Below are 25,415 nucleotides of genomic sequence, written 5' to 3' on the forward strand. Positions count from 1 at the left end.
TTGGCTGATTTTCTCCTAAATCTCTTAACCCATGGGTTCCTGAGCCGGGTCTCCTTCCCCTACTCTTCTCCCTTGCCCTTTGTGGTTTGTCTCGCAGGGTTTTGTGGGTTGAATCCCTGTGGTGTCATTTAACACATGCCTCTGTCCCCTGTTCTTCCTGTAACCCCCATAGTAGATCTAAAGTGTTGGTCTGAGTTCGGTGCAGAAGTGACAATCGTGATGTCTATTTTATTAGTGTCTAAATTTGTACTGCCCTTTCACCAGATTGCGCCACAAAGGCGCGTGCACCGTGCGTGGTATCCGCCTCTGTGGTGTGGTGGCCAGTGACAGTCACTGCTCTATCTAGTGAGGCCGCACCGGGTGTGGCGTGGGGACATTCTCAGTCTGTGCTTCTTTGTTATTCTCTAATCGTTCTGAACGGTCCGGATTCCCTTGATAGAGAGCATGTAGTTGGAACTCATCTGTCTCTTTATTTTTAAAACCCAATGCAATAATTTGTTTATTCGAAGTGGGAGACGGTAAGCCCCTCCTAGGTGCTATGATTCCTGAAATTCTAGAATATTCTAGAACATGTGAAACCATTCCTGGGCTGCCTGGGTGGTTCAGTCGGTTAGGCGTCTGACTCTTGATTTTGGCTCATGTCATGATCTCAGGGTCGTGGGATCGAATCCCGTGTCGGGCTCTGCACTCAGCAGGGAGTCTGCTTGGGATTCTCTCTCCCTCTGCCCCTCCCCCACTCTGTCTTTCTCTCTTTCTCATAAATAAATAAAATCTTAAGAAAAAGAAACCTCATTCCCAATATCTTATTGTATGTTTTTAATTTATAATCTTATTTTTTCTATTTCTCATCTTTTCTAAAACAAAAATTGTCATATTTTATTTTTTTACAGATGTATACATTCCTTAAGAAGGCTTTTTGATCATTCTTACATATAATATTAAATATTTCCTAATAAAACGTCGGTTGATGCGCACCAGAGACGGCAGCATGCTCCCCTGATCCTGCGGGATTTTTGTTTCAGATTCTTACTATTTTTACGTCTGTTTTAGAACTGTTATTAGGTTTAAAGTTATTAGGCTTCCTCATTTTTGCTTGCTCCCCTGCTCACCTTTGTGTCCCCCACCCTCACGTCCCTGTCGGATCTGTCCATCTGTCCGTCTGCCTGTTTCTGGGGAGGGTCTGTGCACAGTGCAGGGAGCCGGGTGCCTGGTCCTGCCCCAGCTGGAGACGTCTGGCTGACCTGATAGATCCGTGTCTCCTCTCCTTGCCCCCGTCCGCACTCGAATCCCCCCACCTCGTGGCATTTTCTTGCTCTCTGTTCTGTCCTGCGAGGGCACTAGAAGCCCCCTGCGGGCAGCAGTGGCCTGTTGCTTGGACCGCTCGTTGGGGTCCGGGGCCTCTCCCGTCGCGGGGTGTCGGGTCCTCTCTGTCCCCGGGTCTCTGCTCCTGGGCGCTGCCGGTCGGACGGGCGCGGGCTTTGTGCACCTGCGTCTGTCTTGCGTCCTCCTGCCTGTGTGGGGCTGATTCTGTCCTGCTCACCGGCTCGCTCCCAGGGTCACTGTGCTCCCGAGTCCCTGTCACACGTGTTGTTCCGTGACCACAGCCCTCAGCCCCAGCACCCTGTTCTCCGACGGCTGCAGTCTGCGGGCTGGGCCCCTGTCCCAGTGTGCACGTCTGCCATCCTCTGTCCCTGCAGGGCACGGCCCCCTCCGCCCGCGGGGGCGAGTCCCGGGTGCCACCCTAGGACCCTGCCCGCAGTACTCATCCCTCCCTTCACGCCGCGCTGCTCCTCACGGGAACGTGTATGAGGAAGGGCACGTCCCTCGCCGGCTCCTGGGGTCTTCCTCAGACACCCGTGGGCGGGGCGTGCGGGGCCGGGGTCTGACGGCCACCTGTGGTGCAATCGCCCCGTGCAAGCACTTCCTCCGGAGCAGCTTGGAACAGGAAGCACCGTGCCCTCCCCCTCGGGGCTCGCCGGCGCGTCCGCTCGACCGTGCAGCAGCTCGGTCAGGGTACCGACGAGGCTGACCCCCCTCCCTGCCCAGCCAGAATGCCTCACCGAGGTCACCAGGGCACCAGCGGGGTGAGTGGACGGGGCTCCTCCTCGGTGTCCAGGCTCTTTTTCTAGAGGGGAGCAGTGGGGCTGCGGCTCTTCCCCGGGGAGTGGCCCAGCCCTGGAGAGGGCCCTGCAGACCTGGTCCCCGTTACCCGCCCCGGGCTTGTCTGCTCCGGGCTCCCGTTCCCGGAGATCCAGCAAGGGGACTGCTGTGCCCGCCGTGGCCAGAGCCCCACAGAGCAACGGGAGCGTCTGTAACTGGGGATAGGACCGAGCATGGCCAGAGGACGGGCCCCTGGCTCAGTCCTTCGCCACTGGGCCTAGGGTCTCTTGACAAGTCCCAGACACTTACCGAGCCCCCGACGTGGGGGCTCTGGGGCCCTGCAGGGCCATGAGGAGGCTGGGGGGACAGGCGAGAACCCCCCAGGGGGGCCAGAGCGGGTGGAACCAGGGCCGTGTGGGGAGTCTGGGGGCCCCAGCCCGCCTTCCTCTGCCTGCTTGGGACCCCCTCCCACCCATGCGCCTAAGGTCGGCCGTGGTGGTCTGTCCCCCCCAGAGTCCGTGTGTGAGTGTGTGTGGAGGTGTGAGAGGGTGGACGTGCTGTGTGAAGGCCTGTGAGTGTGAGATTGTCTGTGAGCACGTGTGACAAATGTGCAAGCGTGTGTTTATGTAAGCTTTAGAGGATTGAGCTGAGCAGGTGTGAGTGGGTGTGTGGGGCGTGTGTTGTGTGTGCGTGTGTTGTGTGTGCGTGTGTTGTGTGCGTGTGTTGTGTGTGCGTGTGTTGTGTGCGTGTGTTGTGTGTGCGTGTGTTGTGTGCGTGTGTTGTGTGTGCGTGTGTTGTGTGCGTGTGTTGTGTGTGTGTGTGTTGTGTGCGTGTGTTGTGTGCGTGTGTTGTGTGCGTGTGTTGTGTGCGTGTGTTGTGTGTGCGTGTGTTGTGTGCGTGTGTTGTGTGTGCGTGTGTTGTGTGCGTGTGTTGTGTGCGTGTGTTGTGTGCGTGTGTTGTGTGTGCGTGTGTTGTGTGCGTGTGTTGTGTGTGCGTGTGTTGTGTGTGCGTGTGTTGTGTGCGTGTGTTGTGTGTGTGTGTGTTGTGTGCGTGTGAGCTCTCCCGCTGCTGGGCCCACCTCTCCTCTTCGACTCTCAGAGGGTCTCAAGCGCCGGCTCGCTGCTGTGAAGGTGTCACAGGACAGCTGGGTTTAGGGGACAGATGTCAGGTGTGTGACTGCACAGCTCACTGCCAGTCTCCTGGAAGCCTGTCCCCGTGTCTCCTGGGAGTGGGGGGCAGAACCCTGGGGTCAGCCGGGACCCTGACACGGCCACACTCCACACCACCCCCATCTCACCTCCTCCCGGTGCCCCGTCCTCTTCCCCTGACCCGGGCTGGGATCCTGCCGGCTTGCCCGGCCGGGCTAGCCACACCTGGAGGTGGGGGACCCCTGGGACCCTGCTGGACAAGGAGGAGGGGCAGCTGGGGGCGGGGCCCCCCTCAGCCTACGGTCCTCAAAGAAGGTTCCGGTGCCAGCTGCGGAGCCCTCGCTCCGTCCCGCTTCTGGTGCAGGCACGAGGCTTCACTCCGGGGACGCCCGCTGTCCAGGTAACCGCAGGCTAGGCTGCTCCGAGTGGCCCGAGCTAGGCTTCTGTGACAGGGAGGGGACCAGCTCTGCCGGGTTTCCTGCGCCGGGGCTCACACCTGTTTCTCTGTGGAGCTGGTAAGCAAATCCAGGAGGGAGGAGAAACGGGGAGGGGGCTCAGCATGGCCCCTGGGCTTTGCCCCGGCCTTGGGCCTCTAGGAAATCTGGGTGGAACTCCGGCCCTGGGCAGAGGCCGCAGGCCCCAGGCCAACGTGGACATTGCCTAGAGATTTCATGAGGGACGGAGCGCCGAGACCAGCAAGGGCCTTGCAGAGCACTGTGTGGAGGACGCTGCCCGCTCTCTGGGGCAGGAGGGACTGGCTGCACCCCGGGAGAAGGCCTTCCCGCAACAGGGGGAGACCCGTAGCTCAAACTCCCTTGGACGCTGTAATCACGTGTATGATTCAGAACCCCCTTCCCTGTGGGGTCGGGGACCGAGCAGACCCTGGCTTCCGCGTGAACCCCTGGCGTGGCTCCCCTGCTTGGTGCAGACATCCCCGTGTCACCCCCCGACAGAAATGTGGGTCCTGGGGGACGGTCACTTTTCCTTATTCTCATGAAAGTTGAGTTGTGCTCCCACACTTTCTCTGCTGTCGGGGGCCCCCTGGGAGGGCCTCCCGGATGGGAGAAATACATTCCAGCCGGACAGCTGGGCAGGCAGCACCGGCGTCTGGGGCCGGCGTGGGCAGCAGCCGGAGGGCAGCCGCTGGGACCACCGCTCCCGCCCACGGCCCCCAGGGACATCTGCCTGTTTGTTCCTGACTTCTAACACCTCCTTGTCATGACACGGCCCTGCCCTTTGACCCTGGATTCATTACACGTCCTCTGTTTTAGGTACAGATCCGTTCTTTTAGGGTCCATCTGTCTTGACATTTTCCTCCGTAGTCTTGAGGCGCAGAAGCTTTCCCGATTCAGACGTACACGCTCTTCTGGTCCTTGCATCATCCTGTGTCCCCACGCGGAGCCTACGTGGGCCCCTGCTGTGAAGGGGCCCCTTCCTGGGGAACCCCCGTCTGGGCTCTCGCCCTTGGAAGGCTGGTGCGCAGCCCACTCACCGTCTCTGACGCGGCCACGGCCGCGCCGCCCGTCCCCACCGTCGCGGGGCTGCCCTCCGGACTGCTCGAGCCGAAGCCACGTGGCCGTCCTTCTCCCCATTTTGTTGCCTTTTTCAAGGAGACAGGTTCTGACGGGTTTGTTGATTTTAGCTCTTTTGTTTGTTTTCCGACTCAGACGCGCCCGTGCGCCCTCTCCAGAGCTCCCCCGCTCTTCCCACACTTCTGAATCGGCGTCCCACCCGGTCCCCTCCGTCCTCGTCCGCGGCCAGACGCTCGGGCATCGGCCGCGGACACGGGCTTTCCACCGCCGGGGCCGAGGCTGTTCTCTGCAAACGCGATTTCGATTCCTCTTCGACGGGCGAGATGCTCCTTGTCCCATCAGCGCGGGAGAGCGTCTCAACGGGTTCCCACGGTCACGAACCGCGGTCTGCTCTGGGGCGTCTCGTCCTAGACACCTTTCGCAGACGCCTGTGGGGCTGCGCAGAGGACACGCAGGTCACGCCTGCTCCGGCCCCTGCTCCTTCTGTCCCTGCGTCTGTCCATCTGTCCTGTCCGGAGCCTCGAGCTCTGAGCACCAGGGGTCCAGCCCCACCCCCACCCGTACCGTGTGGCTTCTGTCCAATTCTGTGTTTTCTTTTTTTTTTTTTTTTTAAGATTTTATTTATTTATTTGACAGACGGAGATCACGAGTAGGCAGAGAGGCAGTCAGAGAGAGAGAGAGAGAGAGGAGGAAGCAGGCTCCCCGCTGAGCAGAGAGCCCGATGCGGAGCTCGATCCCAGGACCCTGGGATCATGACCTGAGCCGAAGGCAGAGGCTTAACCCACTGAGCCACCCAGGCGTCCCTGTGTTTTCTTGTGAAAAGCCAAAACGACCCCATCTCCACACTCTGTCTTGTGGCTTAAACAGAGGCTGATGCCTCGTTCAGCTCCGTTGTACACATTTGCTTTCTTCCTCCGTGAAACAGCCCTGAGTCGTCCAGCTCCTGGGGTGAGGACGGACCGAGCACAGCCTGGGTCCCCTGCGCCCCATCTTTTCTCTTTATCGTGTCAGCGGCTCTGAAGCTCATTGTTTCATCAGTTGCATGTAACAGCCGGTGCCCATCAGGCCAGGCGCCCCCTTCATGCCCGTCCCCCAGTGCCCCGGCTCCCCACCACCTCCCTTCTCTGCCTCGGATCTTTGAACTTTCCCGCCAGCGCCTCCCCCACCCCCCAGGCTGCCCCTGTCCCCTGATTGGGCGAGTGCCTTGTAAGCCCCTGGGGATCGGCCCTCTCGCCCCACAGGCCTGCAGGTGCAGTGAACCCTTGGAGTTGACAGTGGCCTGGTCTGAGGGTTTGCACTTTTACAAAACCTTCTTCTTTATTATTTTTTTTAAAAGACCTTATTTATTTATTTGAGAAAGAGAGAGAGAGCATGAGAGGAGAGAAGGTCAGAGGGAGAAGCCGACTCGCTGAGCCAGGAGCCCGATGCGGGGCTCCATCCCCAGACTCTGGGATCTTGGCCTGAGCCCAAGGCAGTGGCTTAACCAGCTGAGCCCCCCCAGGTGCCCCAAACCTTCTTCTTTTGATGGGATGCGAGTCTGCGGTCAGGGAAGGATTCTTGACGTGTTTTCTGTGCAAAAAGATGGTTTTCTGAAGCACGAGGACGGGACTCGAGACAGAAGGAGCTGCCCTGGGGGGGGAGGAGGAGACGGTTGTGCTCTTTTACGTTGGAGGCGCAGAGAGAAAGGAAGTTTCTAAAGGGATTTTCTGTAAGACTTAAAAGGGTCCTGGAGGTCAGGCTATGGGAAGCTAAGGTTGCTTCTTGCCTCCAGCAAAGCCGGAGCGTTCCTGCTGTTGTGAGCTCCCGGAGGACCCTCCCGTCTCTGTGTCTGTCCCCGTTTGTGCCCCGTTCGGTGGAAAGGGGATTTCATTGTTTCTGCATTTGTTTTGTCTTCGTTCCCTTCCTCGGTTTGACAGGAAGCCTGATCTGACACCAGCTTGCTGTCCTGACTCAGACGCCGCGCCCTCCCTCTGCCTGCTGCCCACGGTGTTCTCTTTCTAAAGTTTCCGCTTTTCCTTGTCTTTTACCAAATATGGGCTGTGTGTGCGCATGTGTACGTGTGTGTGTGTGCGTGTGCGCGTGTGCGATCCGGAAGGAAGGTGCTACGCTACTCCTCTAACGGTCCCTCTGCTCTCAGACCCTCGCTGTCCAGACCTTCTGCAGGCGACCCTGGTTCACTGCATTCGTTTGGGGACGGTGGGGCCGGGGCCGGGAGCGTACTTGGCCCGGGGTTGCTGGGTCTCCAGGAAGCCACCCGCGGGGGACAGACCCACGACTTCCGGCAGTTGCCCCCAGGCTGTGCCAGCGTCCCCCCGCGGATGGGGCGTGCAAGGGTGGCTGTGTCACCAAGTCCTCACAGCCGAGGGCGCTTGGGCACCGTGGGTCCCACCCTGCTCTCTGGGGAGACAAAGGCCAAAGGGCTGGCGGAGTGGGGTACCCTCCCTCGGGTGGTAGGGTGGTAGGGAGGGCCTGAGCTGGGCCAGAGGCCCTGCCCACCCTGGAGCCTGCATCCTTCCCGCCCCCCTCCTCCCCGAGCTCAGCCTAGGCCTCCTGCTCCCAGGTCCCTGTCCCTACAAGTCGAGGGCCCCGGGCGGCCAGTCCTGTGGTGCTGCAGACGCACACGCTCCCGGCCGGTCCCCCACCGGGAGCCCGAGGCCGGTCCCCCACCCGGAGCCGGGGGTCCACACACCCCTCTGGTCCCGGAAGAAGTCAAGGCAGCACGTGCTAGCGAGGCGGGCCGCCATCCAGGTCGGGTACCCTGTGCCGCTGCAGGGCGGCCGGCAGGACAGCGCTCCGAGGACCCTGTGCAGCTCCACGACGTCAGTCTCAGGCAAGGCCCAGTCCCGGCCACTGGGCACACCTGCCGCTGCCTGAGGGCAAGGAGGGAGCTGGCCTGCCCACTTGCCTGGGGCGGAGGAGGACAGGCTGCGGGCTCTGCCTCTCTGTCCTCCCTCTGAGCTCCCCGAGCCGCCGTGCGTCCGGGCATCCCGACCACAAAGGCTGGGGGACACGCAGACTGGGGTGCAGCTGTCCCCATGGCCGCGCCGTCCCCGTGGCCGCCCCAGTGCTCCTGTGGGCAAGGAGTGCTTTGGAGCAGGGCAGCTCCCCACCCCCGCCCAGCTTCCCAAGGTCAGGGTCAGGACCTCGCAGTCTGTGGGTTAGGAAGTGAGGTCCCTCCCTCTCGGTTGGAGGGGTGTGCCTGCCGAACCGGCACCCGGGTCCACATCCTGCTGGTGCTCAGGGCCCACAGAGCATACACGCTGGTTGTTGGGAATGTTTGGGGCTCGGTCTGTGGCCCCAAAAGAGCAAGTAGGGCAGTGGCTGCCCCAGGACCTTGGGACCAGCTCACCCTGCCTGAGCACGGGTGTGGCTGGGGTGCTTGGGAAGGAGCCTCTCACCTCTACTGGGGGCAGCCTTGGGGCAGGGTGGCGGGGTTCCCCGGAGGCCGACGTGCCCAGGACAGTGGCCAGGCAGGCCCAGGGCTATGGGGGGAACACTCGAGTCAGCACGTGCAGTCAGCTGTGAACTTTGGAGGGACCCAGATCGAAGCTGGGACTGGCCACAGCCAGCCTCGGCCTGAGCCCCACGCGCCAGGCTGGGAGGCACAGATGGGGCCTGGCATGAACCCGAGCTGTCCGCCCCCCGCCCCTGGGCCCATCGGCTGCTGCTCTGACCCAGGAAGCCACTGTGCTGTGTGGTTCTGCTTTTGACCCCAAAGGGGAAGGATGGAGCATTCTGACATTTTTGGGTCCTGGTTATAATCTTGGGGGGGACCAGGGAACAGGAGGTCACCTCCAAAAAGATGGGAGCCTGAGGCTGGGCAGGACTTCGAAGCGCAGGAGGCCCTCCCTGCGAGCCCCCCGCCCCGGGCACGGCACAGAGGCAGGTGTTACAGGAGAGTAAAGGGGGGCCCACCTACAGGCCACGCCCAGAGCCCCACAGGCCGAGGTGGGGACCATGCATGCGGTCGGTCTGGGTTGTGGCCTCTGCTGGCCCTGAGGATCCCCTCCTCCCCCCTCCCCAGGCCGTGTGACGGGCTGGGTGGCCCCGGGAGCCTCACAGGCCTGCGGCAGGGGCAGGAGCTGGCATTCACATCACCTTCTCTGGTCGAGCAGGCCCCTTCCTCTTGCCACCCCCGATTCCTGGCTTCTCCGCACCCGACTGCTCTCTGGGTCAAATGAAAAGACCACAGCCAGCTACAGAGCTCTGAGACGCGACACCTTCCTGCACGGGCGTTCCTGCTCTGGCCCAGCCCCTGACCCGGGGCCCTGCAGGGGGAGGGCGAAGTTGCCCACGCTGACCGCAGCCCAGCAGGCCGTGGGTCGGAAGGCGCCCCTGTCTGCCTTGAGGACCCAAAACAAGAGCCTGAACGCCGGGCCTCCCCCACCGACCGTGGCTCTGGGGGTGTTGGGATCCGTCCGTGCCCAGCCCGTCCTCGCCTTACTGCAGGTGCTGGGTTTCTGAGGACAGTAGGTGTGCCCAGAGAAAATCACGGTCATCTAGAGCCATGGCCTTGGGCCAGGCAGGCCTGGACTCTGTGCTCACCCTCCGGCAGGGGTCCAAGCCGGTGGCTGGCTCGGGCCTCGCGCCCAGGAGGTGCTCCCGCGACTTCTCGTCCTTGTCCTGGTTCTGGGGCCACCAGGAGGCCTAGGCCGCGTGCGGCTCTGCTCTGAGCCCAGCGCTCAGTTCCGGGGCTCAGGCGTGACCCGGCACATGCAGCCCCACACGTGTGATGTGTGCGTGTGGTGTGTGATTGTGATGTGTGTGTGAGGTGAGCACCCACACGTGTGCGTCCTGCTCGTCCTCGGAGGCCCCGTGGGCGCCCGCCACACCACTCAGGCTGTCGGGGAAAGGCGGTAGCTGGGGCTCACCCCGATTCTCCCCAGCCAGGGTGGAGGGACACGGGGCCGCCCAGTGCTGCATCTGGAGGCCGCAGCCCGGCATCCGGGGTGCAGGGCCGCGTCACCGAGACCCCTTCCCTCCACAGGATATGCTGCGCCGGCACGCCCTGCTGCTCACGTTGGGGGCTCTGCTCTGCCTCTGGTCGGGTGAGTTCTCCGCATCCTGGGTCGGGAAGAAGGGGGCCGCCCCTGTGCTCCTGGGCTGGGTTCCACCCGCTGCGGAAGGACTGTGCCCCAGGGAGCGCGTCCCAGACCCCGGCTCCCGGGTCCACATGCTCTGCAGCTCCTGGAGGCCTGGCCCCAGGCCGCCGGCCTCCCTCCTGCCCTTCCTGGTCCTCCTGAGAACCCCCTTCCTCCCCTGCACCCCCATTACCGCTGCCCAAGCACCTGCGGCTCTGTGTGGGTGGCCCGGTGCTCACGCAGCTGCGTCGTCTCCCCGCAGCCCTCTGCCAGGAGTGCACCAAGTACAAAGTCAGCACGTGCCGGGAGTGCGTGGAGTCGGGCCCGGGCTGCGCCTGGTGTCAGAAGCTGGTAAGAGCCTCCGGGCACTGCCGGGCCCCTGACGGTCCTCACGCCCGTCCTGCGGGCCCGTCCCCGAGCTGGGCGCCCTCTCTCTGCCTCTGGAGCTGCTGGCACCCGGGGCGCCACCACTCCGTTCCCTGGGAGGGCGGAAGCAGCCTGGGGCATGGCCTGTTCGAGAGACAGACAGACAGACAGACCTGGCCTCACCCCAGGGCGGCCTCGTGCCCCCTGACCAGGCAGGAGCCCTGCCCAGAGGCCGCGGGTCGTGAGGAGGCGTGAGGGAAGCGAGAGGATCAGCTCTCAGTGTGGAAGGTGTGGGAGGCTCCACGTGGGGAGCCTAACTCTGCCGCGGTCTTCTGTCCTGCCCGGCTGTGAGGCCTGCCGGGAAGGAGGGCAGAGACCTCCTTCCCCGTCTCCTCCGGGAAGGACAGCCAGGGCATGGCCCGCAAATGCCAGACCCACCCTCCTCCTGGACGGAACCCCCAGATCCCGACCACGGCTCCTCCCCCAGAGCCCCCCAGATGCCGACCCTGCCCCCTGCTCTGGGGGGTCCCTGAGGTTCCGGTGCTGCAGGCGGGGCTCCGAGCCCTGCACGGGTGTGCACACACTATTATTTTCTCGCGAGCACGCGCAAGCACACTGCAGACCCGAAGCCCGTTTGTTGAAAACGGCCCGTGTCCTTCTCACGCACAAGACGCCCGCCGGAGACCCACAGTACGCTCTTCCAGGACGGGACAGCTGCCCCGACGCTTGAGCCCACCTGCCCGCCCTCTGCAAACATTTCCAGCTGTTCCAGCAGTGCCTTCGGCAGCGTTTGCCGAGGACCCAGGCTCCCGCTCTGCCGGCGGCGGTCCTGTCCCTTTAGTCTCCCAGAACAAGGACAGAGGAGCCCCCGCCCACATCATGCACCCTCGACATTTCCGACCAGGGCAGAACGGCCGCCGTGTCCACGGCCCGGCATCTCCTCTGCTCCGGCCCAGAAGCCCCTGTGTCTCGGCCAGAGCCCTGCACGGGCTCACGCCGTCACCGTTGTCCCAACGCGGGTGACGCTAGCTCGGCCCACTCTGCTGATGTCACTCTTCCTCTACAGTGATTCCGTACTTTGTGGGGAGCTGCGCCGGGGCCAGGAGACCCCCCCCTTCCCGTCGGGCTCACACCCCTCACGTCAGCACCCCGGGGTGATCTGCACCGGCGTCGCTCAGTACCGCGAGGGGTGCCGTCGGGTCCATGAACTCCCGTAACGGCTTCAGACGTGAGGAGGAGTTTGTCCTTCTCCGCCGTCTCTCTCTCAGCGGCCCCACAGAGTGTTAGAGTTTTATTTTATTCCGTCACTGTCATCTGAGGCTCAAATACTTCCAGCTTGGTCCGCGGGGAGCCCCTGCCCCGGCTGGCTCTGTGTCCCCCCAGCAGGCCCCTGGTCGCTGTTTCTGACTCCAGAGTAAGTCGCCCCAGGCCCAGCCCTACGTCCCGCCCCAAGCCTGGAACTCCCGTTTCTCTGGAGGTTCCCGGTTCCCTTTCAGGAGAAGCCGGGCTCCTGACATCCCCCGCACACTTCCTCATTTTCTCCCTCCCACGACGCTCGACGCTCGGATGGGACCTTCTGAGCGGCCGCAAGCAGCCCACAGAGACGCTCAGGGTGTGGTCTCCCCCCTTGGATGCGGTCCGGCCACAGTCGGGGGGTGGGGGTGACGTGTCCTGCCGCAGGTCGCAGCTCCCCTGCCCCTCCGTGAGCGTATTCGATTCCACGGAACCTCCATGAGCTTCCCAGTGGATTCCACGGGAGGCTTTGTCGGTCCCCGGGAAGTTCACTTGATTTCTCGAGTTCTCCCAGCCTTGACGGAGTCCTGAGGGGGCGCGCCAGCCCTCCCTGCCCCGCGGCCCCTGTCGTACCTAGTACCTAGCCAGCCCCGCACGGCGCCTTGCCCTTCCCGAGTCTCCTTCCCCGCAAGGAAGCAGAGACAGGTGTCCGTGCCCGTGGAATGGGGGCCCTGCTCCTGCCCCATTTATGGGGGCAAAGTGGGCATGAGGACACTGCCCTGAATCCAGGACCCCCACACTCCTCTCCAAAAAGCGAGGGGCTCAGCCCAGAGTCCGGGCCCGTGTGCCGGGGTTCTCGGGGTCCCACGTGTCTTCTCTCAGGAGGGCACCTCTACCAAAGCATCTGCTGCTGGAGGGGACAGCCACCCCGGCCATCCCGGCCACTGCTGTCCTCCCTGGCCACCCTGGCCACCTCTGGCAACCTCAGGCCCGGTGCCCCAGCCGGCTGCTCCCAGCCCTGGGACTGCTGAGCGACCGCATCGGCCAGCCTGGGGCTGGACACATGGGTCCTTCAGTCACTGCTGTGGGAGGCAGTGGCGGCAAGCACCCCGTCCCCCCACTGGGGTGATCTTGGAGCCTCACGGGGAGGCCGTCAGCAGGTGGCTAGCTTCCTAGCCGCCCAGCCCCCACCCAGACTCACCCCCGTGAGGACACCTGTCTGGAACCCCAGGTGTAAATGAGGAGGGACAGCCTCTTCGAAGGACCCCGAGGGCTGGACTTGTGCAGCCCCCACAGTGTGGCCCCCACATGTCCTCTGCCCTCCTCCTGACCCCTGAATGTCCCTCCAGAACTTCACCGGGCTCGGGGAGCCAGACTCTGTTCGCTGCGACACCCGGGAGCAGCTCCTGTTGAAGGGCTGCGTGGCTGACGACATCATGGACCCCAGGAGCCTGGCTGAGACCCAGGAGGACAGGAAGGGCAGCCAGCAGCAGCTGTCCCCACAGAAAGTGACACTCTACCTGAGACCAGGTAGGCTCGGGCTTGGCTGGGGGTGAGTCAGCGTGTGTGTGTGTCAGTCCCTCTGGGTGCCAGCGCCCACCAGTGGCACAAGTGTCTACGTGGCCAGGCCAGGAGGCAGGTAGGTGAGCCCTGAGGACTGTTGGAAACCTCGAGAACAGAGTCTGAGTTCCCCTGTGGGCCTCTCCCCTCTGCCGGCAGGAGGATGCTCCCACGCCTGGTGTCTGCTGCTGTGTGCTTTTGCTCTGTGTCCTTCCCAAATGGGAAAGGGAACCATCTGGGAAACACTATTCTGTCCCACTCTTGGAACACCAGGTGTGCTTGGCAGAGTCAAGGTTCTGATAAGTCCTGCAGCCAAGCAACCTGAGCGACTGTTTAAGTCAGTGTTGCTCAAATTTGACCCCAGAACCTTGCCTGTGCTCCAGGAGGCGCCCTTCAGGAAGGGGACGTGGTGAAGAGCAGGACCACGGGGACAGGCCAGGGCAGGGCTGGGGTGGAGCCTGTCCTGTACCACTGCCCCTGGGCTGGCAACCAGGCCCGCACCCGGACTGCTGGGGTGCTGGGCAGGGACGGAGCAGGCTGCCCAGGCTGCCCAGGCTGCCAGGCCCACCTGCATCTCAGCAGTGCTAGGTGAACTGCGAGCTCTCAGTGGTAGATTTATGTCTGGAACGTTCTGTGGGGGGATGTGGTTCCTTCCTGAGGTGCCCTGTGACTTGTCCGCAGGCCTCAGGGAGCAGTCGTGAGCATTTCGGGACCCGTAGAAGGTATGTCAGTGCCCACAGATGCCCTGACTCTCCCGTCTCTGTCGGCAGGTCAGGCGGCTGCCTTCAATGTGACCTTCCGGCGGGCCAAGGGCTACCCCATCGACCTGTACTACCTGATGGACCTCTCCTACTCCATGCTGGACGACCTCATCAACGTCAAGAAGCTGGGGGGCGACCTGCTCCGGGCCCTCAACGAGATCACCGAGTCCGGCCGCATCGGTGAGGCGACCCCCCTGTCCCAGCCGGCCTTGCCGCTCACGCACCTCCCCACGGCCACGCCGGGCAGGGCACTGGGGGGGAGCTCTGCCAGGGACCCCCATGGGGAGGGTTCCGGGGGAGGCCCCCTGGGAGGCCCCGCCTGGACGCTGGCTCCCCGACACCGTCACGCCACGCGAAGCTCTGACCTGCACGGCGGTCGTACCATCGAACACACGTGCCCGCCCACGGACCCGGTGCAAGTCGGGGGCCAAGGGGACACCCCCCTCTCATCTCGGCCCCCTCCCCGGCCGTTGTCCCTGCGTGCAGGACACGCACACGCTTGTGCTCACACACTCGTCTGCCCCCACGCTCATGCATGTGGGTGTGCGCCGTCCCGTTCTCTCACCTGCCCTGGTGCGCAGCAGGGAAACCGAGGCTCGCGGGCAGACCCCCCCCGCCTGGGGCCGCCCCTGCTTCCTGACCTCACCCCGCCTGCCCCCCAGGCTTCGGGTCCTTCGTGGACAAGACGGTGCTCCCCTTCGTCAACACGCACCCCGAGAAGCTGAGGAACCCGTGCCCCAACAAGGAGAAGGAGTGCCAGCCCCCCTTCGCCTTCAGGCATGTGCTGAAGCTCACCAACAACTCGGACCAGTTCCAGAGGGAGGTCGGGAAGCAGCTCATTTCCGGAAACCTGGACGCCCCCGAGGGCGGGCTGGACGCCATGATGCAGGTCGCCGCGTGCCTGGTGAGGTCCTGTCCCCGGCCTGGCCCCCGGCCTTCCGCAGACCTCCGCCCTGCAGCCACAGGCCGGCTGCTGAGGGTGGCCCCGTCGGACTCAGAGGCCCCCGTCGGCCCCGGGGTTTCCGGGCGGCCGTGGGCCTGTGACACTGGGCCGCCGTCCACGCCTCCGTCCGGTGCACGATCTTGCAGGGCGAGCCCACAGAGCAGTGTGGCGCTCGCAGCTCCTGAATGGCATCACCCCTGCCATGGCTCCCCCCCAGGGAAGGCGGCATCCCCCCCAGGCGTCCCCCTGTGTGGTTTCAGTGGTGGGTTGCCGGCCCCGCCCCCAGCAGCCCTCCCCGGCCTCATCACCGACCCCGGTGGTCGCCCCATTCCGTCACACCTGCTGCTCTGGGGCTGTAGGTGCTACGGTCCGGACCGCTCCCTGGCTTCTTGTTTGATTTGTAAAGATTTTATTAATTTATTTGTCAGAGCGAGAGAGCACAAGCAGGGGGAGCGGCAGGCAGAGGGGGAAGCAGGCTCCCTGCTGGGCAAGGAGCCTGATGCGGGGCTTGATCTCGGGACCCTGACACCATGACCTGAGCTGGAACAAGTCAGACAACGAACTGTCTGTGCCCCCCAGACGCCCCTTTTTTGGTTTTATTTTTAATATTATTATTATTTATTTTTATTTTTGTTTTATTATTATTTTGTATGACACGCTGTTTTAACCCTTCCCAAACCAGACTCCAGGCTCCCAGCCTCTCTGTGCCAGACTCCAGGCACAGCGACCGTGTTTCTGTTTGTGTGCCCTGCCGGCTCTGTGACCACGCGAGTGTCGCTAACGTCCCCATGTCACCCGTGTCCCCTTGCACGTCCCCCGGTTTCTGTCATCCTTTGTTCTACTGTGTTTCATGTTGTAATATGCATTTCTGTGAGCATTTTCTGTTTGGGGAGTATTTCCCTAGGATTGGTCCCTGGCCAGAGTGGCCATGGACCAGGTAGGCCAGGTAGGCCATGGGCTGCATTTCAGCCGACAGTACCCCCCCAACCCCTGCCATGTGCGAGGGCATTTCTCCAGCAGCCCCGGTGCTGGAATTCGGACTGGACTGTGGACCCCGAGTCCTGCAGCTGGTCCGGGGAAGGGTCCTCCTGTTCCCAGGAAGAGCAGGTGTGGGGCACAGGCACGGCCCGGGCCTCGAGGCCGCCCCACCACGATGTGCCCACGGGGGAAACTGAGGCCGTCATCCTGCCGTCTCCCCAGGAGGAAATCGGCTGGCGCAACGTCACTCGGCTGCTGGTGTTTGCCACGGACGACGGTTTCCACTTTGCGGGTGACGGGAAGCTGGGCGCCATCCTGACCCCCAATGACGGCCGCTGCCACCTGGAGGACAACACATACAAGCGCAGCAATGAATTTGTGCGTGGCCCTCCTGTTTCCCGTGTCCCCACGTCCCCAGAGGAGCGGACAGCAGGGGGGGCCCGGGAGGGAATGCCAGGGCCGGGCTGCAGCCTTGGGGGGGCTCTGCTGGCAGCACAGGGTGCCCAGGGGGCTGGGGGCAGGTCGGCGTCCCCGACCCATCGCAGGAGCTTACCTTCACCCGCTGCGACCTGACGCGGCAGCCTGGAATTGTTCAGGGGTGGGGGGCCGGGCTCTGGGCCCCGGGTGGGGCGGACAGAGGGCCGGGGCTCTGACCCTGACCCCGGGCTGTCTGACCCGACCTCCCCTCCAGGACTACCCGTCGGTGGGCCAGCTGGCACACAAGCTGGCTGAAAACAACATCCAGCCCATCTTTGCAGTGACCAAGAGAATGGTGAAGACCTACGAGGTCGGTGGCGTGGGGGTCCTGAGCAGCGGTGCCGGGGGAACCCGCGGGCAGGGCAGATGCCTGCGCACAGCGGGGCAGAGGGCAGGGGGCGGGGCGCAGGGGGGCTCAGGAGGGGGGGGGTGACAGGGGGAGGGGCATAGGGGCGGGCGCAGGGGGGCGGGGCGGCGGGTGAGGACACGCGGGCCTGTGGGCGAGGAGGGATGTTCTGCGGGTGGACGGCAACGAGGCGCCGTGTGTCCATGTCTGCTGCGGCGCGCAAGTGTCTCTGCTGACCAGGGCTCGGTTCACACGGGTCACACGGGTCACACGGGTCACACGGGTCACACGCATGCACGCTGCCCAGCCCTTCCGCCCAAGGTCGGGTGTGTTCCACAGGGACGCGCCCCCACACGCCCCCGCCCGAGCCGGTCCCCACCAGAACCAGCTGTGCACGCTGACCGCACTTGCGTCTCTGCTTTGGGAACCCTGGCCTCTCGGACTTCTTGGGGTGACCGCCCTGCTCGACTCCCGCAGAGCGTGGGGACTTTTCTGTTCCTCCTCTGCCCTTCCCACCCGCTGTCTGGCTCCGGGTTTGCCGTCCCGCCTTCCCAGCGCACCTGGTCTGGCCTCCTCTCGGCTCTGGGGGGCTGTGAGGGCACCTGCTTGTCCCCCACCCTTGGTCCTGGTTGTCACCGTGGTGGGGCCTGCTGCCACTTCAGTGGGGGGTGAGATGCTGGCGGGGGGCCCAGCCCGGAGACATGAGCAGCTCCTGCTGTCGGTTTTCCAGGCTCTGAAAGAGGACAGGACCCTGCAGGGAACACAGAGGAGGGGGAGGGCAGGGGTCCAGGAGAACCCCTGGGGTGGGCCCCGGAAGCTTGCCAAACCACAGGGCCAGGGGTTCCGTGCAGGGCTGGTGCCCGCGTGCAGGACCTGGCAGGCCACTGAGGGGCCACTCGGGTAACGTGCTGTCGGGGCAGGACAGTGTGGTGATGGCGGTGGAAGCAGGAGAGCTGAACACAAAGCCCCAGCATGGACAGTGCCCTGGAGAGTCCTAGGCCTTTCTGAGCCTGTCTCTTGATTTGTGGGGCTCCTGGGTGAGGGGCATCGAGGCCACCCAGAGCCTGTAAGGAGAGCATTTGCTGTACTGTCCTTGGTGCCCCACACTGAGGGACAGCAGGCTGGAGGGCCAGGAGGGGGAAGAGCCCAGTTTCCCAGAGCCATAGGGGTGGGGGTCCTGCACCCGGGGTAGAGGGGAGAGGGCGCTGGAGGCCACAGGGGCTTGGTGCCCGGGCTGTGGCGGGCCTTGTGGGCTCTGTGGAGGTACCTGGATTCTATCTGGGGAGTCATGGGGGCTTTGGGGCAGAGAAGTGACCCAAACATCGGTTCTGTAAGATAGAGCAAGGATTCTGTCTTCTATGGACAACAGAGAGAGGGACATGGGGGCAAAGAGTCGTTGGCCTCCACACGCTGCAGCCTGCCTGCGCACGGGACCCCCGGACTGCTCCCCACGGTCATTACTGCGATTACATCACATCAGTATGGAAGTGCTCACCACCCACCCCTTCCTGATGGTGTCGGCACATTTTGTGATTTTCTGCCCTGGCTGTACCCGACGAGTCCACGGGGCAGGGACACCCGGTCGGGGCGGCGAGGCCCAGCTCGTCCCAGCAGGTCACAAGCTGGAGGTTGGCCAAGGAGGAGCGCTCCCAGCAAGGAAATGGGCTGGTCCCGGGCCACTGACCAGGCGCCGTCTCAGCCGAGCGATAAGCTATCTGGGGGGGGACGGTCTGAGCCATTTGATAGGCGAGAAGGAAACCCTCTGGGTGTTATGAGCTCCAGGGACGCCGTGGCTTCTGTGGCCCCAGGGCCCCGGCTGAGACGGGTCTGGTCTCCTGGCCCAACAGAAACTCACCGAGGTCATCCCCAAGTCGGCGGTCGGGGAGCTGTCGGACGATTCCAGCAACGTGGTGCAGCTCATCAAAAACGCCTACAACGTGAGAGTCCGGGTGCTCGCGGGGTCCCTGGCGGGGGCGGCCAACCCCACTCCCCACGCCGCCCCCACCGCAGGCCTGTGGAAGGGTGGTCTCCGAGTGCATTCTGGACAAGCAGAGCCTGGCTCCTCCCACGGGCCCGTCAGGTCCTGCCCCAGGGATGGCATGTGCGCGCCCTGCCCGACCCTCGCCTCCGCCCTCCCTGAAACGCGGCCTCCAGCCTCCTCCTCGCCTGCGGTCCAGTGGGCTTCCCGGCTCCGCAGGCTGAGAGCTCCTGGCAAGTGCCTTGGGACTGAGCGAGGGCAGTGCTGAGTTCTGCTCCTCCTGCCCTTGTGGGGCCCGAAACCCCCCAGGCAGGCCCTCCTGCGTCATCACACCCACCACACTGGCCCTGCTCACCCACCAAGGACTATCTCTCTGTCTCTCCCTCTGGCTCTTTGTGTCTCTCTAGTCTCTGTCTCTGTTTCTGTCTCTCTCTGTCTCTAGCTCTGTCTTTGTCAGTCTCTCCCTCTCTATCACTGTCTCTCCTTGTTTCTCTGTCTCTCTCTCCCTCTGTCTCTCTGCATCTTCCTCTGTCTCTGTCTCTCTGTCTCTCATTCATTTACACAGTTTCCCCATCTCCTAGCCCATGCCAGGCACGGGGCATGTGGTGGTGGGTGACCGCCAGGCCCCATCCTCGTGGCTTTGGTCTGTCCCTGCTGGCCCCTCCCCAGCCTGTCCTGGGGGGCCTCCCCAGCTCCCCATGGGCATGTAGACAGAGGGAAGGATGAGCAATGCAGGGGCGTCAGCGCCTCGGCCGGGAAGCCCCGGGGACAGTGGGAGGAAGCCCCCTAACCCACAGCTGCTCTTTCCCCCCAGAAACTCTCCTCCAGGGTCTTTCTGGACCACAATATGATCCCCAGCACCCTGAAAGTCACCTATGACTCCTTCTGCAGTAATGGGGTGTCACAGGTGGACCAGCCCAGAGGGGACTGCGACGGCGTCCAGATCAACGTCCCGGTGAGAACCCCCCCCAACCCTTCCGGAAGGTTCTCCCTCAGGTGCTAGGAGCACGCCCAGGCCCACGGCTAGCACAGGGACAAGCAAGGACAAGGGCCAGAGTCACGGCCAATCCAGCTCTGTCCGCAGGCAACCAGACGCTTCTTGTGCAAGAGAAGCAGGTGTGGGCTCCGCAGTGTGGACGGAGGACGGGGCATGGCAGCGCCCCCTGGGGGCGGATGCTGGCCAGCGCACACCGACAAAGAAGGGGGTCCTTTGTGCCCACCGTGCATCTGGTTTCCTGATTCCAGGGTTTCGGGTTTGGGGGGTTCTCTTCAAGGGCATTATTTTATTTACTTATTTTTAAGTAGGCTCCGCACCCAATGTGGGGCTTGAACTCGTGACCGCGAGATCAGAACTCGGGTGCTCTACCGAGTTTCTTTCTTTCTTTCTTTCTTTGAGAAAGATATTAAAGCATGGGCCACACGGATGATTAGAAATAGGGTTATTTCTAGGAGTTATTTCCATAACATTGTGATTTTATTATGATCATAAAAATTAAGTTTTTCCTTTTTCTGGCTGGGAACCGATATTCAGCAAAAACACTTGCTGTTCTTGAGATTTTAAATAGGGCATTGGAATTCCTTCAAGTATGTCACTTGCTCAGGGTTGCGCCTAGACTCTCACGGAACTCTCTCTCCCTCCCATGGGGTGACCCACTCGGGACTTTATTCAGTCCTTCGGTGGGCTGCTGGTTTCTTTCACGCTTCGCTGTGTTTCTGCTCTGCGTGAGTGTCCCCTACAGCCCTACAGCAGGTCACTGAAACTGATCTGGGGTGTGGCTGCTTTTGACACGTCGGTGCTCCCTGAAGCCCAGCTGCTGACTTCCCGGTGCGGGGGGCGGGAACTCCGCTCTGTCCCACCTGGTTCCCCGGGCACGGTCCCCTACCCTTTATCTGGGGTCAGAGCACACCTCCATATCCAGAATTTAGAGCCTCCTGAGGGATTCTGGCGTCACAGTATTCCGGTCATGGAGAAAATCTGTGTCCTTTCGCAAGCCACTGAGGCTGCTTTCCAATGCATGAGTGTTAAAAATGTTCCAGCGACACCCACCCTTCCCCGGTGTAAGGCCGGGCCAGAAGATGACACGTGTGGGGTAGCTCGGGCTGGGCGGGCCAGCTCTGCTGCTCCAGACGCTCTTCTCTCTCTCCTCGTGTTGGATGCCAAGTCCTGGATTAGCGTGGGGTGTTCTGTGTTCTTCCCTCCGTCCCCTCCCCAGGCTTCCCTGCATCCCTTCCTGGGGTCCGGGAAGGGCTGGGTCCTCCCCCTGCTCCAGCCGGGCTCCTGGACAAACCCCGAGTCCAGGCCGCAGGGCGAGCAGACGGGGGCAGGTCTGGTCCCGCCGTCCCAGACTGGCCTGAGCCCTGCCCTCTCCGCACAGATCACCTTCCAGGTGAAGGTCACGGCCTCGGAGTGCGTTCCGGAGCAGTCCTTCCTCATCCGCGCCCTGGGCTTCACGGACACGGTGACCGTGCACGTCGTCCCCCAGTGCGAGTGCCACTGCCGGGACATGAGGCGGGACCCCCGGCTCTGCGGCGGCAAGGGCTTCCTGGAGTGCGGCGTCTGCAGGTGCGGAGGGGTGAGGCCTGCCTCGGCGGAGAGAGGGCCGAGGGCACGGCGCCCCCCTCGGGACCTGAGCCCGGCCGCTCCCGCCGCAGGTGTGAGGCTGGCTACATCGGGAAGAGCTGTGAATGCCAGACGCACGGCCGGAGCAGCCAGGAGCTGGAGGGCAGCTGCCGGCGCGACAACAACTCCATCATCTGCTCGGGGCTGGGGGACTGCCTGTGCGGACAGTGCGTGTGCCACCAGAGCGACGTGCCCAACAAGAAGATCTTCGGACGCTACTGCGAGTGCGACAATGTCAACTGCGAGCGCTACGACGGGCGGGTCTGCGGGGGCGAGGGTGAGCGCGCGGGCGGGTCTGCGGGGGCGCCGTGGACAGACGGGCGGGCTGGCCGAGCGGGGCCGTGGGCGGAGGGACGGGAGGGAGGGGCTGAGTCCCACCACCCCCTGCAGAGCGGGGCACCTGCGACTGCGGCAAATGCCACTGCCGGGACGGCTTCGAGGGCTCCGCGTGCCAGTGCGAGAGGTCCACCAGGGGCTGCCTGAGCGCCGACGGCCACGAGTGCAACGGGCGCGGCCGCTGTCGCTGTAACGTGTGCGAGTGCGACGCGGGCTACCAGCCGCCGCTCTGCCTCGAATGCCTGGGCTGCCCGTCGCCCTGCGGCCGGTACATGTGAGTGCCCCGCCCCCGCCCGCCCCCGCACCCCCCGCACCCCCCCGCCCTCGCCCCCGTCCCCCCCGCCCCCGCCCCCCCGCCGCTCGCCAGCCCCTGCGGCTCCTGCACCAGCAAACACCGCCCCCTCCTCAGGGCCCACGTCACCGCAGGGGGCCCCTCCCCCCCCCTCCCCCCTCACACCCACCCCCCAGCAGACCCCTCCCGCGACTGGGCACCGAGCTCTGGGGTGTGTGCTCTCCCGCTCACATTTGTGCTCACACTCACCCCTGTGCTCACGCTCACATTCACGGTCACGCTCACATTTGTGCTCACGCTCACACCACACTCATGCTCACACACACACTCACGCCTGTGCTCACGCTCACATTCACGGTCATGCTCACACCTGTGCTCACACTCACGCTCACATTTGTACTCGCGCTCACACCACACGCGCTCACACTCACGCTCGCGCTCACACTCACACCGCTCCGCAGCACCTGCGCCCAGTGCCTGAAGTTCGAGCAGGGCCCATCGGGGAAGAACTGCAGCGCGGAGTGCGGGAACGTGGGCCTGCTGAACGCCCCCCCGGAGAAGGGCCGCCGGTGCAAGGAGCGGGACCTGGACGGCTGCTGGATCACCTTCACCCTGCGGCAGCGGGCGGGCAGGGACAGCTACGACATCCACGTGGACGACAGCCGAGGTGAGGCCGGCGAGGGGGTCTCTCCCCACTCAGATGGCTGGCCCGGGGGTTAAGCAAGCGTCCACAGCCACGCTCCCGGCCTGCCCCCTCTTCCTGACCCACGTCGTGACCTGTGAGAGGTGGTGCATGGCTTGTCCCTGCACAACAGCGCTGTTCCAGCCAACGGGACACATGGGGACTGGGTCCCCACCCCCGGACCGCTGCCTGGGGCTCCCGAGAGTGGGTCGCTGTGTGAAGGCCACCGTGGGTTCCGTTCTCAGCCCCGGAAGGGGGTCTTCTGAAATGCTGCTTGCCTATCCGTCACTGGGCTCCGGGGCCAAGGCCCGGTAATGGTTGAAGACATGAGGACACCAAGCCTGTTCTCGTGGGGCTCACATTCCAAAGGGGTGGGGCACACTTGGCCCTTACCAGAGACAGCATGGGACTGTGGCCAGGGTCATGAGGTGCAAAGATGATGGGGCGGCTGTGTGGGCCCCTGACGTCAAGGTCAGACGGTCTCTCTCGGAGGGGGACCACTGCCACCGAGACCACGCAGGGGAACTGGAGGGCATGGGGTCAGGGGCCCTTGGCTTTGGGTTTTGATGGAGCCCCTGTGAGGCCTGCAATGATCTGGGTCTCCCTCCAAACATACCAAAGAGCCACGAGCAGTTTGGGGAAGAGCGAGGGACACATTGGAGTAGTGTGTTCAGAAGCCGGGTATGGACCCACAAGGGGCCCCTGCCAGACACGGGCACAGTGGCGTGCAGAGGGACATGTGTGGGGGCATGGGGCAGCGTGGACAGATGGAACTGCCCTTCGATGGAACACAGGCATGGGACGGGGGGGGGGGGCAAGAGGCAGACCCATAGGCCCCAACAGGTGGTGTGGAGGTCAGGCTACTTTTTAGGAGGCACACTGGGTGGGTGATAGCGACGGACACGTGTGGTGCCGGGACGTCAGGAGCATGGACACACATTGGGATGGGCCCCAGGGCTCTGGACAAGCAGCCGCCAGGGGTGTGCGGGGCACCCAGATGTTCAGCTCGCCCTGCTTCCTGCTCAGAGAGGCTGAGGGCCGGGGAGCTTGGGGCCAGGGGCCCAGTCCCCAGGGTGGATGCTGCAGGCCTGGACAAGCAGTCCCCTGGGGCCCTTGCAGGACAGAGACCTGCTCCCAGCTCCCCTCCCCACGGAGGGAACCCCGGGGAGGCGGGTGGGGCTCAGGGCTTGTGTGGCCGGGAGCTCACGGCCTGTGCCCGGGGCCCGCACAGTGCAGCCTGCCAGCCTGGAGCGCTGCCGCTGGCTTTCTCTGACCCCAGACTGGGTCCTGTCTGGGTTTGTGCTGCCGTGGCCAAGTTGTTCAACCTCCATAGGACACTAAGGCCCCCTAGAAAGACCAGTATGATGGAGGGAGCACAGGGAAACACGGGTGTCCAGGGCAGGCAGATAAGGGCTCCGTCCCTTGGTCAGGGGCTGAGGTGTGACACAGCCCAGCCTAGCCCTGAGGGAGGGGTCAGGTCGTTTGGACCCCACCCGGGTTCCCTCGGGAGGCTTTCGCCCGCTGAGTGCTCGTCCCTAGACTCAGGAAAGAGGTTCTGGGGGCCCTGGGCGCCCTTTCCTACTCTGTCTCTGTGAGTTCCAGGGCCGGGGCCCTCGGCTGTCCCAGCTGGTGGCAACCGAGTCAGGAGGTGGGTATCTTGTCAAGGCTCTGCCCTGGCTAGGGGCATCCTGGGCCCCACTTTCTTTCTGGGTAACAAGGGTTGTTTAAGCTTCCTCTGAAACCACAGGAGGGGGTCCCTGGCTGAGGGCTGGGGGCTCCCTCACCCACCTGTTGCCGTGATGGTGAGCACGGAGGTGGGAGAGCTCTGTCCGCCTCAGCACTGGGCAGTGACCTGGGGCAGGGCACCCATGGGGCCCGGTGAGCCGGGGTGGGCCTGACATTCCCGTGTGTACTTCTTCCTTGCCTCAGAGTGTGTGGGGGGCCCCCAAGTCGCCCCCATTGTGGGTGGCACTGTGTCTGGCGTTGTGGCCATCGGCATCCTTCTGCTGGCCGTCTGGAAGATTCTGACCCACGTGAGTGACCTCCGCGAGTACAAGCGGTTCGAGAAGGAGAAGCTCAAGTCCCAGTGGAACAACGTGAGTGGCTGTCCCTGGGGTTGAGGCTGTCCCACATGCCCCCCCCCACCACGCTCCCCAGTCCACATGCCCCTGTAGTTCATCTGCGGAGCTGGGACCCCGGGATGGTCACCCCCGCTCCTGGCTTTCTTCCCCTCCACTGATGAGTCGCCCCCCCTCCAGGACAACCCCCTTTTCAAGAGCGCCACTACGACCGTCATGAACCCGAAGTTTGCCGAGAGCTAGGGCGCTCGGTGAACCAGGCGGAAACAGCCCAGCTCGCATCTCCTCCAGGGACGGGGTCACAGTCCCCGACAGGATCACCCATTAACCTGAAATCCCACTGTCGTTTTCTGCTCTTGAGATAATAGGTATGGTCGGTGACAATATGGATGTGTCCGAAGGGACAGCCTCCCCCTTCTGACGTGTCCGGCCTTGTAGTAGAGACTTGAAGAAGGAATCGCTTGGGTCTTATGAGGTTCGGTGCGTTTTCCTATAAAACTTAAGAGTGGCAATCTCACTGCGGCACACATTTATTTATGTTTGAACTTATTGTGTATAAAATCACATTCCGTTGGTGACGCTGTTTCCCAATCGTGTGTATGGAAGAAATAAAGAAAACTTCAGTTAAGGCTGTGCGTGAAAGCTGGGCTCTGTGCACCCTGCGAGGGTCCGTGTGGCCCAGGGGCCATGGCGCTTGTCTCTCTCCTTCCTCGCCTGTCGGCTGGGTGTCCACGGCCCTCTCCGCCCCACCCCTGCCCCACATCCTAAGCAGCTGCTTCCCCTCCTTCCGGGGCCAGTGCAAATCCCCGCTGGCTGTGCTTCTGATGATGGGCCACAAGTGGATTCCGTGAATTTGCAGAGCGGCTCACTCGCTGGGTTATGGATTTATTACAAAAGATGTGAA

The 25,415-nt window shown here is 63.4% G+C and overlaps 1 protein-coding gene across 1 annotated transcript; it reads left to right on the plus strand.

The window, feature by feature from the left end:
- The first annotated feature begins 1,804 nt into the window (after window positions 1–1,804).
- ITGB2 (integrin subunit beta 2) lies at window positions 1,805–25,139 on the plus strand. The gene is made up of 16 exons (XM_044250792.1): window positions 1,805–2,084; window positions 9,768–9,828; window positions 10,124–10,212; window positions 12,810–12,990; window positions 13,791–13,961; window positions 14,444–14,685; window positions 15,925–16,080; window positions 16,394–16,489; window positions 18,373–18,462; window positions 19,318–19,458; window positions 20,879–21,066; window positions 21,156–21,400; window positions 21,514–21,733; window positions 22,213–22,418; window positions 24,363–24,529; window positions 24,692–25,139. Exons 1-16 carry the CDS (start codon window positions 2,052–2,054, stop codon window positions 24,752–24,754), a joined length of 2,349 nt encoding a protein of 782 aa, XP_044106727.1. The 5' UTR covers window positions 1,805–2,051; the 3' UTR covers window positions 24,755–25,139.
- The last annotated feature ends 276 nt before the right edge of the window (window positions 25,140–25,415 follow it).

This window comes from Neovison vison, chromosome 6 (assembly GCF_020171115.1).
Source record: "Neovison vison isolate M4711 chromosome 6, ASM_NN_V1, whole genome shotgun sequence".
Lineage (NCBI taxonomy): Eukaryota > Metazoa > Chordata > Mammalia > Carnivora > Mustelidae > Neogale > Neogale vison.

Bases quoted from the DNA above. Each gene is read 5' to 3' on its own strand.
- ITGB2 (XM_044250792.1), top strand. From the start codon at position 2,052: ATGCCTCACCGAGGTCACCAGGGCACCAGCGGG. The intron at 21,734-22,212 runs GTGAGTGCCCCG...ACCGCTCCGCAG, and splicing joins TCGCCCTGCGGCCGGTACAT to CACCTGCGCCCAGTGCCTGA. The intron at 22,419-24,362 runs GTGAGGCCGGCG...TCCTTGCCTCAG, and splicing joins CCACGTGGACGACAGCCGAG to AGTGTGTGGGGGGCCCCCAA.